Source organism: Carassius gibelio, chromosome A12 (assembly GCF_023724105.1).
Source record: "Carassius gibelio isolate Cgi1373 ecotype wild population from Czech Republic chromosome A12, carGib1.2-hapl.c, whole genome shotgun sequence".
NCBI lineage: Eukaryota > Metazoa > Chordata > Actinopteri > Cypriniformes > Cyprinidae > Carassius > Carassius gibelio.
In genome coordinates, this window is record NC_068382.1 from 12,534,180 (window position 1) to 12,554,238 (window position 20,059).

At 36.6% G+C, this 20,059-nt stretch overlaps 1 protein-coding gene across 1 annotated transcript in view; it reads left to right on the forward strand.

Annotated features, from left to right (window-relative positions):
- LOC128025167 (protein shisa-9A-like) overlaps positions 1-16,978 on the forward strand; it is a 29,991-nt gene extending 13,013 nt beyond the window's left edge. The window contains exons 3-4 of the mRNA XM_052611220.1: positions 11,534-11,659; positions 15,401-16,978. Of these exons, the coding sequence (XP_052467180.1) occupies positions 11,534-11,659; positions 15,401-15,804 (530 nt within the window). The 3' untranslated portion in view covers positions 15,805-16,978. The remainder of the gene's footprint in view (positions 1-11,533; positions 11,660-15,400) is intronic.
- The last annotated feature ends 3,081 nt before the right edge of the window (positions 16,979-20,059 follow it).

A 20,059-nucleotide genomic window follows, 5' to 3' on the forward strand; every position in this document is an offset into this window, starting at 1 on the left:
TAAAGACTGTGGTCTGACATTCCTAAAGGCCGGAGGCTCTGGCTTGGCAGGCTTGACATGAGCAGGTTTTGACTTGGCACAACTGATGTGAGCAGGCTCTGGAAGATCAGTTGAGATGTGGAAAGACTCTGGAAGATCAGCTGAGACATGTTGAGGTTTTTGGAAGATCAGCTGAGACATGTTGAGGCTCTGGAAGATCAGTTGAGATGTGACGAGGCTCTGGGAGACAGATGAGACGTGACGAGACTCTGGGAGATCAGCTAAGATATGACAAGACTCATTAAGATTAGCTAATACGTGACAAGGCTCTGGACAATCAGCTAAGACTTGATGATGCTCTGGACGATCAGCTAAGATGTGATGAGGCTCTTGATGATAAGCTGTGACGTGACAAGACTGTGAAATGGCATCCATGATGTGACTAGATGCAGGAATGGCAGCCATCTTGCAAAACGTCTCTGGATTGGCAATCATTTAAAAAAAAGATTGTGGATTGGCAGCCATTTTGGGCAGAGACTCTGCTTCTCCCACAGTAAAAGGGGAACCAACTAACAAGAGTGCAAAATCCATGATGTCCTTCAAACTACCATTAAAGTCCCCTCTAGGTCCCCCATTGGCTCATTGAGTCCAAAACGGAACAAGTCCTTAAACAAAATCTCATCATAAAACGGCACTCAGTACGAGAACTCACAAAATAGATGGACGTATTCCTCAATGCATAGGTTCCTTTAAAGAAGGTGCAGTAGTTGATTGACTGGGTCCATGATTGCCCTGGAATGCTAAAAAAGCTGCTGGATCCAGGTATGGCTAGTGATTCTGTAATGTAGGGAGTCGAGACAATGGAGTTGGGGATCCAAAAGCAAGGCTTTATTTCATAGAGTGTAGTCATAACAGGCATGGTCAAAAACCAGCAAATAATAACATACATGGCACAAGCAAAATAGTTATCTACAAAACAGACAATGGTCAGGGCAGGCAGCAATAAATCAAAAACATGGTATCAGTCCAGTTATCAAACACAAAAACCAGGAAACACAGAAGCCAAGACACGGGAGGTTAAACATTCAATTACCTGTCAAGTCAGAGAGTGTGTGTGCTAGTTTTAAAGTCTTTCTAATGTGAGACAGCTGTAAACTGATGATGAGATCTGATGAACAACAGGTGATTGCAATTGATGATGTGTCCAGGCAGAGGATTATGGGAAATGGAGTCCTGGGTGAGTGCTAAAGGGTACAGGATGGGGTGCCCTCTAGCCGAGCTCATGGGCACCCCAGCTAGAGATCGGGACACCAACGTTGTAGAGAGCGATACATAAAATGCCTTAACACTCTGATACATCAACTTGTAGACGACCCTGTATAATTCACTCTTACTCTTCTTCAGAAACATTTTCTGGTTTAAACACATCTGGCTGAATTAATCAAATATTGTCGTTTGCCATTATGTAGCGTTTACTACTTCAATTAAAAGTGTGTAAAATGTTAAGGCATGAAAAAAAAACATTTTCATGGGAAATATATTTAAATATATAATTTTGATGATCAAAAATTTGTTTTAATGGAAAAAGTTGAATGACTGCAGGATTTTAACAGTTAGAAATATTTCCTTACAGAAACAATTGACTATATTTACTCTTAGTGCAGATTTTACCCGACCATTGAAAAAAAAAAAACATACTTAACAGAACTTATTAATTATTCGACATACAGTTATTTATTTCATGCTGGCTGTTTTACATTTCAGAATAATTTCTGCTAGATTCATGCTTTTCCCATCACATTAAAATTGTCATGCAAAAGACGTGTGACTTAATTAACAGTAGCCTTATATGACCTCACAGTCCACATGCTCAGTCGTACCCAAAGCATACAACAAAACCCTCAAAACAATGGTGTCACAGAGAGGGCGATGAGTGCCTCACGGGTGATGATACTTGACATCTGGCAATCATAGTGCTTCCCTCTTCCTGCCATGGCTGCATTTTGCTAATGTCAAGAGCAAGAGGGGGACACGCAGAGAATAGTCCTCTCTGATTTGCAGAAGATATCACTTGCAAACTCAGATGCCCTTCTGCCGCTTCCATCCCAGAGGGATGTGCAGCTCCTGAAATACCCTCCTGCATCTTTAATGAGAAACTGCAAAGGTATCTTATAGTCACATTGTTGACTTGTTCTCAGTCTATGTGCTTTGTGATAACCTTGACATATTTAACCTCAAAACACTCTGAGGAGTCTGGGGATTTTCAGACAGATGCAGACACAGATGCAGCGGATGGTTAGAAATGACACAAAGATAAATCATAGGAAATATATTAATAGTAATAAATGGGGGTATTAAACAGATGGCATAGGTTTGATTGACAGACGGATAGTAAAGCAGATGCAAACATGTTTTCCGCCACCTGCAAAAATCTCAAAATATTTTTGTGATTTTCACTCGGGTCTAGCAATGTCAACAAGATCCTGGGGCGAAGTCACTGTTGCCTCACTTTTGCATCACTTACGTTATTTCAGTGCAAAAGAGTTTAACCAACCATTAAATACTCTTGCACCAATAAATAGTGCTGCGGTTTCAGTATTTAAATTGAAAACCTGTCATTCTATTCAGCAGAAAAAAACACCCGCTTTCTATGTAAATTAGGCATAAGATTGCATCTTATTCACAATATTCTGCACTATTTGCCTGATGATATTAATGTAAGCTATTACTACCCACAGTTGGCAGAGTAAGTTTCATTAAAAGAGATATTTCTGTACATTCTGCCTTTTCTGCCTTCTCTTCTGTTCTGCCTCAATTTCGATTTCCTGAACTGATCAGCATGCAGAATAGCCATTAAAATTTGAATGTAAAGAAAAGCAATTAAAATTAACTAAAATTCTAATAGATTCATATAAATAATTCCATGAGAGCTTTAAATGCTTGACAAAAGCAAAAGCATGACTTGACAAAAGCTTGTTTGAAAGTTTTTGAAAACATTTAAAAAGCTTCCAGATGAAGGTTTATGAAATGTATTGAATTTGCAGCTTGTGGACGACTCTGTGCTGCAGGTAAAGATTATTTGTTTCCAAAACAGCATTTAAAATGGACACAATTGGGGCCACATTAAGACCACGCTGGAACCCAGGGCTATGATTACTGCAGGGCCCCCCCATCACAATAATGATCAAACAACTTCCACTACATCATCAGCTTTAGTAAAATAACCTGATAGCTGGGGAATTTACTAAGTCATGTTTTTTCTGTTATTTGTATTTAAGTTTTCATTTTTTTGAGCTCCTCTATGTAAGAATTTTTGTCATTTTTACTTATCGAATATTGTTCTTTGTGCAACCATTTACAGATTAATGCAGAATGAAGTGAAGAGAGGTAAATGCAGACATGCTGGGCAGCGATCAACTGATATTTACGTGCACATATAGTTCAAAAGTTAAATATAGAATAAATGCATTTGATTGGTAAACGCAATTCAAACTTTACATTTAAATTCCAAATGGTAATGCATGAAATTTACTTAATATAACAGTGCTAATAAGTTGGGGTGGGGGGGGGGGGGGCGTGGTGGCTTTGCTGATTGACAAACCAGTCAATCTACTCCACAGCGAATCATGGGCCCCTCCTTGCTCAGGCCCTGCCTTGGCCAATGGTTAATACGGCCCTGTCTGCTCCCCAGTAAAATGAGAGTCTAGAAACACATAGATAGATAGGTAGATAGATAGATAGATAGATAGATAGATAGATAGATAGATAGATAGATAGATAGATAGATAGATAGATAGATAGATAGATAGATAGATAGATAGATAGATAGATAGACAGACAGACAGAGCCAGATAGATAGATAGACAGACAGATAGATCTCCAATTACCAATGTTTGTTTAATTCACATTGCCTTTATTACAAAACCCCAAATCAAAGGTGGAATGGCGATCAAGTCCATCCATCATCCGTCTAACATGGACTGATCTCTCCAATCAAACTAGTGACATTTTATGCATTAGCAGCTGCAGTGAACATACAGTAGGGCACATATACAACAAATCTGCTGTCTTATTCAGTTAATGGCTATCCTCTTAATGCAAGTGATTCCTGGAGAGCAGAGCAATTTTTACTTTTCTCATGAGAAATTGCATAGTAGAAGCTGTCAAACGAAAGCGTAATCATTTTCTTTAATATCCACAGGCCTATTACAATGGCACTGTCCAGCGGTGTAAAGTCTGGAAGTGTTTATCTGCTGTTTTAGACACACAAGAGGCTGCTGACCCAGATATGTGAAGAAAAACACCCATGCATAACTTAAGGTGCTACATCTAATAAAAGCCTCTTTTTCAGGCCAATAAAGTATTAACTAGGGTGCTGGAACGAGACAGGGTGAGGTGAGCGATGTTCTGCAAACCTTTGCATTCTTAAGGAAAAGGACTGGTGCTTTTCAAGGGGATTTAGTTAGCTGAATGATATTTGGCTGGTTCTGTATTAAATTCAGTGGAGCATTTAGACTGTTCAGGCGGTGCCTGGATCTTACCTTACATAATATGTGGAGTCGTATTTCGAACCTGTTATAGATTACTTTCAGAACCTACATCCATTACATGGCCTTGAACATATGTAAAGACAAAATCCAATGTTGTTTCACTCATAGTATCCATCAGAAATCTAGATAGATGTTTGTGGGGGCATATATTCATTTAACGGATTAGATGCCCTAATTTTGGATCACTTTTTCTGTCTCAAATAAGTTGAGTATGAGTTGTTGTTTTTTTCTTTTGTTTTAATTTCAATACAAACCTGATAAAGTAAAAAAGGAATGGAATTATTTACAAATCTCATAAACGTATATTTTATTTACAATAGAATATAGATAACATATCAAATGCTGAAAGTGAGACATTTTAAAATGTCATGCCAAATATTTCATGAGAGCTACAAATTCCAAGAAAGTTGGGACAGGTAGCAATTAGAGGCTGGAAAAGTTAAATGTACATATAAGGAAGAGCTTGAGGACCAATTTGCAACTTATTAGGTCAACTGACAACATGATTGGGTATTAAAAGAGACTCTCACAGTGGCAGTGTCTCTCAGAAGTCAAGATGGGTAGAGGATCACCAATTCCCCCAATGCTGTGGTGAAAAATACTGGAGCAATATCAGAAAGGTGTTTCTCAGAGAACAATTGCAAAGAGTTTGAAGTTATTATCATCTACAGTGCATAATACCACCCAAAGATTCAGAGAATCTGAAACAATCTCTGTGCACAAGGGTCAAGGCCAGAAAACCATACTGGATGCCCATAATCTTCGGGCCCTTAGACGACACTGCATCACATAAAGGAATGCTAATGTAATGGAAATCACAACATGGGCTCAGGAATACTTCCAGAAAACATTGTTGGTGAGCACAATCCACTGTGACATTCACCGTTGCCGGCTAAAACTCTATAGTTAAAAAAAAAAAGCCATATCTAAACATGATCCAGAAGCGCAGACAATTTCTCTGGGCCAAGGCTCATTTAAAATGGATTGTGGCAAAGTGATAAACTGATGGTATAGGGTTGCATGCGTGTGGCATTGGCAGCTTACACATCTGGAAAGGCACCATCAATGCTGAAAGTTACTATATATCCAGCTTTCTAGAACAACATATGCTCCCATCCAGACGTTGTCTCTTTCAGGGAAGATCTTTCCAACATGACAATGCCAGACCACATACTGCATTATTATTATATAATTACAACATCATGGCTGGGTAGAAGGAGGATCCGGGTACTGAAATGGCCAGCCTGCGGTCCAGATCTTTCACCCATAGAAAACATTTGGCAAATCATAAAGAGGAAGAAGCAACAAGACAGTTGAGCCACACAGTGGTAAACATGGCCTTGTCCAAACTTTTTTGAGATGTGTTGATGCCAACTTATTTTTCCCTTAAAATGATACATTTTCTCAGTTTAAACATTTGATATGTCATCTATGTTGCATTCTGAATAAAATATTGAAATTTGAAACTTCCACATCATTGCATTCTGTTTTTATTCACAATTTGTAGAGGGTCCCAACTTTTTTGGAATCGGGTTTGTAAATCTGAATTATTTTCACAGAATAAGAATGACTTGTATTTCCCACTTTCTAATGTTTCCGCTAATGTCAAGTTGTAATTTGTTATTTAATCCATCATATCAGTATGTAAGCAGTTATGTCAAGGCTAAACAATACATATTGTGGGAGCATTATTTAAAATGGATTGAATATGATAAATCTGTAACAACTAGCATCATTTTCTTCCAAAAGTTTATTTATAACTGACAGAGTTGCATATTTATATATGTACTTTTATATATTTATTTACAAATCTTTCTTTCTTTTTCTTTTTTTTCTTTTTTTGCGATAGGTTTGCAGGTAAAAATCTGAACTAAAATTGTTGAACCCCATAAGTAATTTTCAAAATCAGATTTTCAGATGCTTCTCTCATTTTGAGTGCCTGCCTGTTTCTTATTTTTAATTCATACTCTTTCTCACATCAGCTCGATGGATCTGAAATATATTGTGCTTCATCTTCTCCTTGACTAAAACAGTTTGAAACGCAACAACACAGTGACATTTTGTAGATTGTTGGTAATGACTTTATGTGGATTTCTGTGGCACTCTCTTATGAGAGGCAGCATCCTGCATGTCTAATGAGGAATAATGAACAAATAAACATATGGAGTGGATAATGAGGACATCAGTGTTTATAACACCAAGCAGTCCAATCTCACACTCTCTCAAAGTGTTGGCACATTTATGGATATTAAACATGGTTTACACTGTATATTGTATTGTCATCTTGCCCTTTGTGAAAAAACGGATCTCTTTTTATCAGCGTTTACCCATTGTCCATTTGCCAGTGTATTCACTGCAGTTTGGAATAATTACTATTTTTTTATGTTTTTTTAAAGACGTCTTTTGTGCTCACCAAGGCTGCATTTATTTGAACAAAATGTAAAAACAGCAATATTGTGAAATATTATTCCAATTAAAAATAATTGTTTTCTCTTTTAACAAAAGGTGTCATTTATCCTTGTGATGGCTAAGCTGAATGGTCAGCAGTCATTACTCCAGTCTTCAATGTCACATGATCCTTCAGAAACCATTCTAATATGGAGATATGGTGCTCAGTTATTGTTCAATTATTACAGTAATGCTGTTTTTTTCCTCATCAAATGCAGCCTTGGTAAATATAGACACATCACTGAATAAACATTTAATTTAAAACAATCTCAGTTATTCCAAACATTATCATTCTCCTCTTGTCATGTGTCATGCAGTGTGAAGTAGCTGTACACAGAAGGCAAGAGGTCGAACACTTAAAGCTAACCTTTATGATCAAGTGCACTTTGACTTCATTTTTCAAGAAAGAAAACGTTCTGCCTTCCTCAAACTAGCCCATTTAGAGCACAATAGTGGATCCTGATAGAAGCAAACAGCTTTCATACACACTTTTCTATCGCTCATCCGCAGCTGTTTCACAGGATTGTGCCCTCTTCTTACAGTTACAATGAATTGTGACCTTACTTTTTCTGAGCAGCTTATACTTCTATTCATCCGCTGCTGCTATCTGTCTGTTTGAATGGGTGTTATTAATAGTGCCAAATAATATTGGTCAAGTTAATCAAGTAGGTAAAATCACAAAATAAATGAAATGTAATGTGCCACTGCCACATAAACAGAGTATAGTTGTGGTCATACAGTAAGTTTGCATACACCTTGCAGAATCTGCAAAGTGTTAATAATTTTAAGAAAATAAAAGAAATTGAAAAATATCTTGTTTTTTTATTTAGCACTGCGCTGTATTTCATGTAACAGATGTTTACATATAGTCCACAAGACAAAATAACAACTAAATTTATACAAATGAACCAATTCAAAAGTTCAAAAATGTTTGATTGTACACATCTATTGTTAACAAAAGGTGCAAACATTCACTAATGCTCAAGAAAGCAACATGATGTATTAAAGGCCGGGGACTGAGGGCAATTTTTACTTAATTTGTCTGAAACGTGTCTATCGTATTTAACTTCTGAAATGCAGTCGTAATGACATTTCTACAAAAAAAATTGCAATTTCAATAGTTTTCACCCCTTTATGCACTGTGTTGCCTTCTTGAGCATCAGTAAATGTTTGCACATTTTTGTAATAGCTGTGTCCAATAATTGTGTGAAAAGATTTTAAAAATCATACTGTTTCTGCTGGAAAGTGTTCAAATATGCAGAAGATGCTGGACAATCAAAGAAGATTTTCTGGAAGATTTTCTGAAGAAAAGCTGGTAGTGTAACAAAACAGTTCATCCAGGTAACAGATGGGTAACTTTTGAATGGGGTCATTCAGCTATATCATTTTGCGTTTGTGAGCTTATGTTAACATCTGTTACACTGTTAAAATGATTAACATTTATGTATGTAATAGAATCTGCAAAAAAAAAAAGAGATTACTAAAATTCTCATTATTAATTAAAAAATTAATTAATAAAAAAGACAAAATGTAATGATAAATTCATAAATACTCTCCAGGGTCAGTGCACTATTCTTATTGTTGGGTCCTGATACACACGCATTACATACATGTATACATTTCCACTATAAATATAGCAGGCAAGTTTGCATAGACTATTTTTTATTCTTTTAACTCATTACCTCCCTTAGAAACTGTGACAAACTCAGCTGTCACCACTCTTCAAATTCTGTTATCGCTCTTCACATTTGGTGAAAACAGCAACCGCTGTAAGCTGTCATTTCACTGAATCTTTTCCTTAGGTCGAAACTTTACACTCGCATCCGCTTCCATCTAGTCAAAGCAGACCTGGATATATAAGTGACATCACACAGCTCCCCACACACAGCTGTTAGTGATGTCACAGAAATACAAACACATACTCCCATAAACACTGACTGATATATTGTCATATTGTTTAGCAAGATTCATACTCTAAAACCTCTCAGACTTCAAGAAAGAAAAGTTCCTCTGAGCTCATGCTCATGAAGGCTAAGACCACTTAAGCTAAATTTCAACAATTGCCCAGGGATCATCCACTGTGGGCCGTTTACATGTCTTTATTAAAACCCGATCCATCACAGCAGATCACAAGTTGGATGTGACCCCAACAAAACCATCTTTCTCTTCAGTGACAGATAACAATTGCTAATTAATGCATGTTAATGTTTCCTTGTTTGGCAGGCTAGTGGAGATTTCACAACATGAGAACAAACACCGAAGGTCCATCAGTTGTGAACACTGAGCTTGCTTAGCACGTGGGTGGTTGCATGCACCGCAAACAGTGCACAAATGCTTGTGTTGCCATGACGAGAGCGATAGCACAAGGAGAAGATGGTGTAAAGGCAATTTGCAACCAAACACTTGGGAGGAAGTTCTCCCAGTGGAGATGAGTCAGCTTCTTACACAAAACAAAACAAACACTAAGATACCCAGGAAATTGAATAGAACCAAGCATGGGATCACTCCCACTTATCTGCTACTTCTGTCAAATTTTCAAAAGAGTAGGCCGAAAAGTCTGTGGTGTACAAAATGAACAGCATGGATGGTTAACAGGAAAGTTTTGGCCCAAAAAAACAACAAATGTTCTTCAAAAAAGAGGTGTTTATGTCTTTTTTATTATTTTATATGAGCTTCTTCTGGCTTCTTGAAGTTTATTAAATTTTTTGACCTTGGCAAACTTGAAACAGATTCTTGGTTTGTTATGGCTCACACTCACACAGTTATTATGTGCTCATCTTGCCACTTACAGTTTGTCAGAGGTCACAGAAGAGGTCACAGTTCTGTGGACTTGGAGAAGGAGACTCAGCCCCCACTTAATAATGTCCTATTTGCCCTTTGCCTGTTAGAGATTAAATATTTATTGGATATTAATAGTCAAAGTGTTTTATTAAGACTTGGACAAAACATGCACACACACTGGCTATATATATATATATATATGTGTGTGTGTGTGTGTGTGTGTTACACATAAATTAATTAAAAATATACTTTTTTAATAATACAGTGAATATCTGCCAATTACTCACTAACCAAAAAGAAGAAAAAAAACTCAGAAAATGTCATTAAAGAGACAGACTAAAATATTTCAAAGCTATCTGACTTTTGAAATTAGATTAAAATAAAATGTTAAATAATTTTAAGGGCACAAAATTTCCTCTAATTGAAGAATCACCCGTGAACCCAACGTTTCAAGGTGTAGGCTCTGTAATGTTTTTTTTTCATGTTTTTAAAAGAATTGTCTTATGTTCACCAAGGCAAAATTTCTTTAATACAGTAAATACAGTGATACTGTGAAATATCAGTTTAAAATAAATGTTTCCTTTTGTAATTTATTTAACATTTTTATTTATTCCTGTGTTGAATAAAAACCTGAATATTCAGAAGCTACTACTCAAGTCTTCAGTGTCACGTGATCCTTCAGAAATCAGTCCAATATTATCCTTGTTTGCTTTTTATTAATATGTTGAAAACTATTATTCTGCTATTCTGCTTAATATATTTTTGTAGAACCCTTGATAATCTTTTTTTCAGGATTCTTCAATGAATAGAAAGTTCAAAAGAACATTTATCTGTAACATTTTGAAATCCCTGACAGTTTTTAAGCAAATAAATTCACCCCTTCTGAATAAAAATATAAATTGCATTAAAAACAAAAAGAATTACTGAGCCCAAACTTTTAAATAACAGTGTACATAAGTCCAGACATTCATGTGAAGTTTGCACAGTACGAGTCTGTGCACTCAAAGCGCTCAGTATCTGTTTCCCTGAGTCATCCAATATTTCACATTACATAACAGAAAATAATGATGTACTATTAGCAAATAAACAATATTTTCCACACTCTTTAGCAAAACAGAGAGAAATAATCTGTTGTTATTTGATGAAAACATTAGAGAAAACAAGCATACTAAGTGCTAATGTGTGTACAGTAGTCTCTAGTGTTTTTCTGAAGCTCTGTTGAGCAGTAATCTGTGCGATGTCTGCTGTGGTATGACTCACTACACGCCGCTCAGTACAGACGTGTGTCAGCAACCCTGCTGCAGGGCTAAGTGATTAATTAGTCACAACAGGAGCTCTGCGCTGACAGCTCTGCCACGCAGGTTACACCTCTTTGATCGTCACTCACCACTGACAATTCATCTCTATGAACCAGAGGAAGTCAAGGGAGGAAATCAATGGGACCGGTTGTATATACATACTATTGCTTATTCTTTGACTGTCACATCAGAGGAGGCAGATTGGACCGGGTTGTGACACTAACCGCACATACATATCAAACAGCTCATTATCAGATCCATTCAGTCTGATTCTTTTTTTTTTCTGCCTGCGACCTACTGTATGTAGAGAAAGTTTTAGAGCCTTTAGGTGTCTGTTTCTCTTTTATTATTAGTTGCAACTGAATCCCAAGTGACAAGACATATTATCAGGGATGACTAAGGAAATGCTGTAAATTAAGACAAAATAATGATGCAACCCTTTAACAATATTTATTTTTTATTTTTATTTTTTTGCAGAAGGCGGCCAGATAAACAACATGATGCAAACGCACCCGTATCCAACCCTCAGCCAGCTGTCCCATGTCTATGAGCAACAGCAATCGGCGAAAGAGCTCAACAAATACGCCTCACTGAAGGCTGTGGGTAAGGATGTACACTCGAAAGGATCATTTGTAGCATGTCAGTGTTATACTCTAATGTGGATCTTTCCTGTACAACATTCATAAATTATTCCTCTTACTGAACATAGCATTTACCGCAGAATATTTTACAAATGATTAATGAATCCCAGAATAAGACTTTGAAATCTTATTGGGTCTGTATTGAAAGAGAGTCACTGTACTTCATTGCAGTTGACTTTTAAAAATATATCATTAGCAAAACTATATATATATATATATGTGTGTGTGTGTGTGTGTGTGTGTGTGTGTGTGTGTGTGTGGGTGTGTGTGTGTGTGTGTGTGTGTGTGTGTGTGTGTGTGTGTGTGCGCGTGCGTGCATGCGTGCGTGCGTGCGTGTGTGTGTGCGTGCGTGTATGAAGTAACAGTTTTCTATTTTAAAGTGGTCATATGATGCTTTTTTAAAGATCATTATTTTGTGCATTTGGTACAGAATATGATGACAAGATTAAAAAAAAACATTATTTTTCAAATACTGTACATTATTGTAGGTCACATAACAGACACAGTGATGAAGCTCATATGTGTTTGCAGTACACAATTCACGGACGGTTAAGACTTGTAATTATGACTTTGTGGTGGCTTTCATGTGCGATTAATTCCTAAATACGATGTTAATTTAATGGTCATTATTACATAAATAATAGTATTAATTTATTTAATATATATATATTTATATATTTTTTCTGTATAAAGTATAGGCTACTGAAATTAAATAAATGAAACATCTAAACTACAAAACTTTTTTAACATCTGAAATTTGTTAACATTTTAAAATTAAATAAAATAGAAAATAAAACTAAACCAAAACCAACTATGATAGTGAAAATCATGGTAATTGAAAACAAATGAACTATTTAATTAACTATCATAACCCTGTTTTAAAGTTGCTATTGTTTAAAGTGCTTAAACTCTAACTAAATTAATAAAAAAAAGCATGAATATCATGCTATGGTTTTACCATAGTATGTTACCACCATTGTTTCTCCAACTGCTTCCTCAAGGATTTCTAATTGACATGAAACCTGAAGAGAGTGTCTCTAGTGCATGTTATTTAGACTGTGGATTACTTCAGGCTTCCTTCCTGCTCTTATAAATGTTCTAATTTCACCTCATCATGGGTGACATAAACTATATGACATCATCGGACAGAGAAAAACTGACCCTCTGGAGTCATAGTTATTTTTTCTTATTGAATTGCCTCCTCCATGAAAATTCTCAAAGGTGCAGGATTATTAGAGCTGATAATTCCCAATTCTGCAAATCAATACTTCTCTCTCAGTCCCCAAATACATTTCTAAGGTCACAGAACTAGACTTCCACCTGACATAGAGAAGTGGAGCTTCTAATAAAGCCATGTACCAGAATATCTTCCCACAAAAACCCTTTGATATCCAGATGACACTAACTCCAAACCATGGAGTCACGGAGTTGTGAGCCGAGAGATATTTGACCTCTGTCTAGAGGCACTAGTTACAAAACCACGATTTATCTTGATTATGGCTCTTGAGGATGTGCACTGTTGAGCACTGTAATTGATTCACCCGTCTGTTGTGATGATCCGTGTATCGGTGGAAAAATGTCCACCGTGCATGACGTCTTCTTCTACTCCCACAGACCAGTGATAAATAAGATTTATTATCACACTGCATACCAAACTTATTTTAAGCATGAAAAGTTTATCTTCAAGGTCGTCAAAGCAGCCAACCATCAATATAAGACTAAGGAAAATTCACACTAGATGCCTGGTACCCTAAGAGTAATGATTCCCTTATAAACATCAATCACCTGGTAAAAAGACCACATCTCTCAAAGGAGCGTGACATGCTGTACTTCAACTGACCACAGATTGAAAACATTAACTCCTTTTGTGATCTTATTGATCTCATTATGATTGATTGATAGCTCATATTTTGTCATCAAATTATCGTAATTAGATCTTCTATTGAAACGTGAGACATATATGCCAGGCTCCTCCTATCATTTAAACCCTACGCTTTCTTAAAATCAACCTCAAACTCAAATTCAGATCTGCCTTTATCTAATCAGCAACTGATGGATAATTAGATAATTTTGGTCACAGTATGAAAGAAAAGATTTTTTCTCTACTTCAGCCAAAAATAGCCATTACTGTTACAACACACAGCACAAAGTGTCCAACTTTACTATAAAAACAATAATAACTGAACATAATGTTAGTTTTGTTGCACCAAAACAGTCTTGTTTCATTTTCTTCATATAGGAATAATAGCATTTACTGTTGTGGTCAAAATTTTATGCAGGATCTGCAAAATGTACATTTTTTTACTATACTAAAATGCATCTCTTACATAAAAGATGTTTACATAGAGAAAATATTAGTTGAATTTATAAAAATGACCCTTGAATATGGAGCCAAAAGAGTCTCAATAAAGATAAATGCAAAAATTAACAAAATTCACAAATGCACACACAAAATTAAAAAATCACAGAAGATTCACAAATGCATACAAAATTCAGAAATGCACACAAAATTCAGCAATACAAACACAATTCAGAAATGCAAACAACATTTACAAATGCACTCAAGATTCACAAATGCACAGAACAAGATTCAGAAATGTATTTCTGATGCACACACACATATATCTTGATTTACAAACTGCTTGAGGTCTGTGAACTTCACTGCATTTGAGGGGAGCCTCAAAATTCACACACAAATGCAGTGAAGTTCACAGACCGCAAGCAGTTTGTAAATCAAGATATATGTGTGTGTGCATCAGAAATACATTTCTGAATCTTGTTCTGTGCATTTGTGAATCTTGAGTGCATTTGTAAATGTTGTTTGCATTTCTGAATTGTGTGTGTATTGCTGAATTTTGTGTGCATTTCTGAATTTTGTATGTATTTGTGAATCTTCTGTGCTTTTTAAATTTTGTGTGTGCATTTGTGAATTTTGTGCGCATTTGTGTATCCTGTGTGTGTGTATTTATCGATTATGTGTGTGCATGTATGAATCCTATGTGTGCATATTTGAATGTAGTGTGTGCATTTATCTTTATTGAGACTCTTTTGGCTCCATACTTGAACCCTTTCCAACAATGACTGTATGATTTTGAGATCCATCTTCTCACTCTGAAGACAACTGAGGGACTTACATACAAGTATTTCAAAAAGTTAAAGTGCTCACAGATGCTCCAGAAGGAAGCATGATGCATTTAGAGTCTTGAAGGTCTTGAAGGTCATTTGAATTTGAAGGTCTTATCTTATTTTGTCTTCTGGGAAACATGTATCTTCTGTAGCTTCGAAAGGGCAGTGCTAAATGAATAAAATATGATATTTAGGCAAAATAAGAAAAATATCTACATCCTCATTCTGTTCAAAAGTTCAAACCCCTGGATCTTAATGCGTCATTTTTCCTTCTGGAGCATCGGTGAGCATTTGAACCTTTTGTAATAGCTGCGAATGAGTCCCTCAGTTGTCTTCAGTGTGAAAAGATGGATCTCAAAATCATACAGACATCGTTGGAAAGGGGTTAAATATGCAAAAGAAAAAAAAAACGAATTTGTGGGACCTAAATGATTTTTCTGAAGAACAGCAGGCAGTTTAGCTGTTCAGAACAAACAAGGGACTCATGAACAACCATTGCACAAAAAAAAAAAAAAAAATAGAATTATCTGAAGAAAAATCTCAATTAGCCTAATTTTTCCTCTCTATCTTTCTTCAGCGGCCAAAGCCAATGGTGATTTCCTCAACAAGCAACACCGCCACTTGGTCGAGTTGGCGGCTAAGGGAAGCCTGCCACTTCATCCGGTCAAAATGGAGTACGTGGAACCCACCGCTTCCTACGTCACAGAGGTCCCATGCCTCAAACAAAATGGACAGAAGCCCAGGAGCATTAAACCCAACGTGTCCCATCCCGCAATGGCCTACAGCTCCAATACCATCGCAAACCCTGGCATGCTGAGAAGCTGGGAGGCTGCAGAGACTGCGGGACGACGCAAAACCTACGGCCCTAGGAAGATGTGCACGATGGAGCAGGTTAATCAGCTACACACTGCCCGCAGTCATCATTATCTTCCCACGCAACCATACTTTGTAACTAACAGTAAGACAGAGGTGACTGTTTAAGAGGCTGAATACATTTCAAAGCAAGCAGCAGAGAGCCAAAAGTGATTATCGTCATGAAAGGACTCTCCACACTGCCCCTAGTGGACTGGAGGCACAACATGAGTGAGCATGTCATGTCCTCACGACAACTGATATCAGCTGACAGTGAGGCCAGGGTTACTTCGAAACATTTCCACCACCACTATTTATATTCACTGTAACAATGATGTGTTTGTATTCCGTCAATGAAATGGTAAAAGGAAACGGATGTAAAGATTTGGCACACGAAAGGTTTCAGATCAATAGCAATAAGATGTAATAAACGTATATGAAAGAGAATGGCTATGGAGAGATGAGACATTACAGAAATGAAACATACTGCATTATTGATCGCAGATATTAAAGGGCTGACATGGATTATGAAACATAGGGCGATGCTCTCATCTGAAATAATATACAGAAAATGTATCGGCTGTGATATTGATTTGTTGAAGACAGCGTAAAAGACACTGGGTTTGAGGCTGTGCCTTTTGTTTTGTCATTATAAAGCGCCTCGGTCAAGCAACTGAACAACTGATGCTTGAAATATGGAGTCTGAAGAGTATTATTAGCGGTGGTCACATGTACTAAATATTTCATGTGAAGGTAGCATTGCCATTCCATGAGCAGCACTGTTAAAGAACATAGAAGCTTGGGCACAACTTGTTTTTTAAATACGTGTTTGGTCTCTTTTTGCGTACATTTGGCATTACTTTTTTTACGTGTACTCTCAAGCGCATACAAGCATGTTAAAATATTTGTCAAAATGTCATCAGCAGGTATATCTGCTGCCACATGTACCGTAAGGTTTTTTGAACTTTTACAAAATGTGTTGTGCAGAAGGTACATTTTATTTATTTATTTATCCCCCCCGAACAGATGTGACACACGATGAAAAATAATATAAAAGTATATTTATACCATTGCCAGTATACATTAAGTATGCAAATTATACAATGCATTGTGCCAAGAAGTAGCTGGTTGAAGTTGTTGTGTTCAGCATTATTTATTTAAATATATTTATTTATTTTCTGTTTTATTCAATAGTGTGTTTGAGAGAAAATGTTTCTGTTGCTACATCATATTATCTTATAATGATGTAGCTCTGGAGATGATGTACTTTAAACTGGAATAAAAGAAGCTTTTTCTTTCGTCATTCTCTTCATCTTTATTTTTCCCCTTCCATTGCTGTCTTTGATGCTAACAGGATGTTGCGTTGTGAGGTTTTCATAAACAGGTCGATGAACTTTTTTGTATCCAATTGAGTTAATTCAACAATGCGTAAACCTGGAAATATCAACCCAAAAAACTTGACCCGCTCATGCACTTCTGTCTGATTGCAGGGGAACCAGATCATGTGGAATAACTCTAATCTAGGACGGATCCTGTCAGCCTCGCCGCCTGATAAAATGTCTATATACGCCAAGCTTATTCTGTTGTATGTAGTGTGCATAAGACCTAAGGAGTTCCGTAACTGCTTGTTTGTGCATTAGGAAATCTTATTGTACCTTTGCAGATTTATTCACAGTTGTTTTGTTTTTCATTCTTCTCCATTCTACCATCATGCATTAAATCTGAAATAAAGAGATGCACGAGAATAAATGAAATATAGGGTATAAGTGTACAATGAAAAGTATTTAAACATCCCATAACACACAGTCTTTCTAGCCAAATTCTGAGGTCCATCAAAGGCTGTTGTGGCATTTTGTTAGAAATAGCCAGAGAACACGCAGCGAGTCTTTCATCTGCTGCAATCCTGAGGAAGTCCCAGATGAGGAGCAGGAAAGGAAAGGGCTCTGATTGATTTGATTCAGGCACTTTGAGCAAGAATAAGTCAGCTAATCCAATCCTCAGCTGCACGCATTCACCTCTGAACAGGTGCCTGGAAACAGCCAGCGATTGAATGAGCCCATTTCTGTGGGGGCCTTGTTGAGCTGCCAGAAATCAAAGTTCTGCTCAGTGAATTAAGATTGAGGGTGCGAGTGACCTAGTTAACCGAATCAGCACCGGCCTGTTCGGCATTCAGGCAAAAAGTATTAGGAGAGCGGGTAGTCGATAGCATTTGTTTGCTGAGGTCTCGGGCTGAGCAATGCATTTTTCCACGGCTTTAACGTCTACATTAACTGGAGAGAAAAAAAGATATTATTCTACAGAAAACTTATTCTGTATAGTTTATGTATGCCAGGTTACTTGGTGGGTAATTTTATCATTATAATTTTTATTTAAATTATTTATATAAATTATATCAGCATAAGGCAAAAATAAATACATTTACCTGTATTCATTTAGCAGATCCAAAGTGGCTTATAATGAGATAGTAAAACATAAAAAGGACAAAAATATATGTGCATTAATACATGAAAGTGAGAAGCAGTGAAACAATGGTTAAAGGACAGTATATTTCCCTTATGTTTTCATATTATAGAGCGAATTAACACTAGTGTTTAGATAACACGGTAATATGAATGAATGGATTAAATTTTATCAGTTGCGTTCTGTATCAATATATGATTCATTTATAAATCAACCAATGCATGAATATAAGTTAGGTTAGTTCATTTCCTAAACACATTAAAACAAATAATGACTTAGACCAAAATATGCAGTGTATTCACAAATATGTAGCACTCACTGATTTGCATTTTATACTCCAGTCAGAAATCTCCAAATTATGCGCACAACCTAATTTCAATTAAGAGAGAAATGAGGTTGTGAAATGGTATTGACTGTGATTAATGGACTGAGCCTGAGATAAGTCTGATTGTTCTGAGGTTATGATTAATTTGAAGTTGGAAAATGGTAATTGGGACCTATAATGGATACTGAGAAACTAATCAGATTCAAGGGCTTATCTTATTCTTTTCATATTTCAGTATTGCTAATTGTTCTTAGCTATGAGTGTAAAATGCTACTACATTGCTTTTACATTAGGATATATCACCACATGGCAGACAAGCTGACTTTATAACAGTAATGTTAATACCATTTTTGTGCAAGGTCTTTGTATACACGACATTTATTAAAGATACACAAAACTAATTGCATTAGTAAAGAAGGTTAATTTAACTGTACATTGATTTATTCATAATTAAATTAGGATTGTCTTCTGTTGAATTCACGATTAGAGATTTTTGGTTTTCTTTGTTTGCACAGGTATATACTAATGCCAAGCTTGCATGTATCTAGCATTTCTCTTGTTCAGCTTGGACCAGTGAGGATGATTTAATGACAAAAGCTTTTGCTTGTACTGACTAAGTTTATTTCATCCATATTATATGTTGAAATGTCACATGTTCTCCCAAGCTGTTCTTTCATATAATATGCAAAGTAGTACATACAAAAAAATTGATGTTAATTTGAGAAATGTTTAGGGTTATCCCTTTAAAACACTGAGAAAGTATAAATCTTTACTATGTGATCTATGACTTGACATTGCATCTGAGTGGCACTGATTTTGCTTTATTCACAGGGTTGCATCTGAATTTAAATGCAGTTCTGCTTCACCTATACAGCTGTCCTTATATGTAAGGATTGTGTTCTGTCTTTCTCTTTTTCATGTGTATAAACAGACAGACAGACAAACAGATGCCACCCACTGAATTCTAAATATCCTCTTCTGAACTAGTATACTGGTTTAAACCAGAATACAATGAAGTGCACAAAACAATCACTGATGCAATCATTGATCTCTTATGGGTATTTCTGCAGAGGCTGTGTGCACTGCTGCAGTTTATTATACACATTCAAGCCTGAGTTATTCTGCTCATCCATGTTGTAGTTTTTCTGGTTCATGGAGATGATAGGCCATTGCACCCACCAGTCCGCTGCTTGGTCTAAGGGCATGATTACTGAAAGCCCTGTGAACACATTGAGTCTGCAGATCTAGCGCCTGTCACATGGTGAGTCACTGCAATGAGATTCAATTTCTCAACTCTCATCTACAGCTGACATGAATATTTATGCATGAGGTAGACTTTTATCTCCCACTGTTTTCCCCCTGAGTGTTTGCTCCTGTAACACTCACTTCCTGTCTGAGACAAGTGACTGACTCTGGGTGGAACACAAACCTTCAGAGCACTGTTTCTCTTTATCTGTGAGAGAACAAACCAGTGCAGGACACACAAGAGACTCCTCACAAAACCTTACCAATACCCACCGAGATGAGCTGAGATCCTTGCATTTCATGAGCATTCCCATCATGCCTCTGGCGTAAGTTTGTGTTACTGGGCTGCAGCTA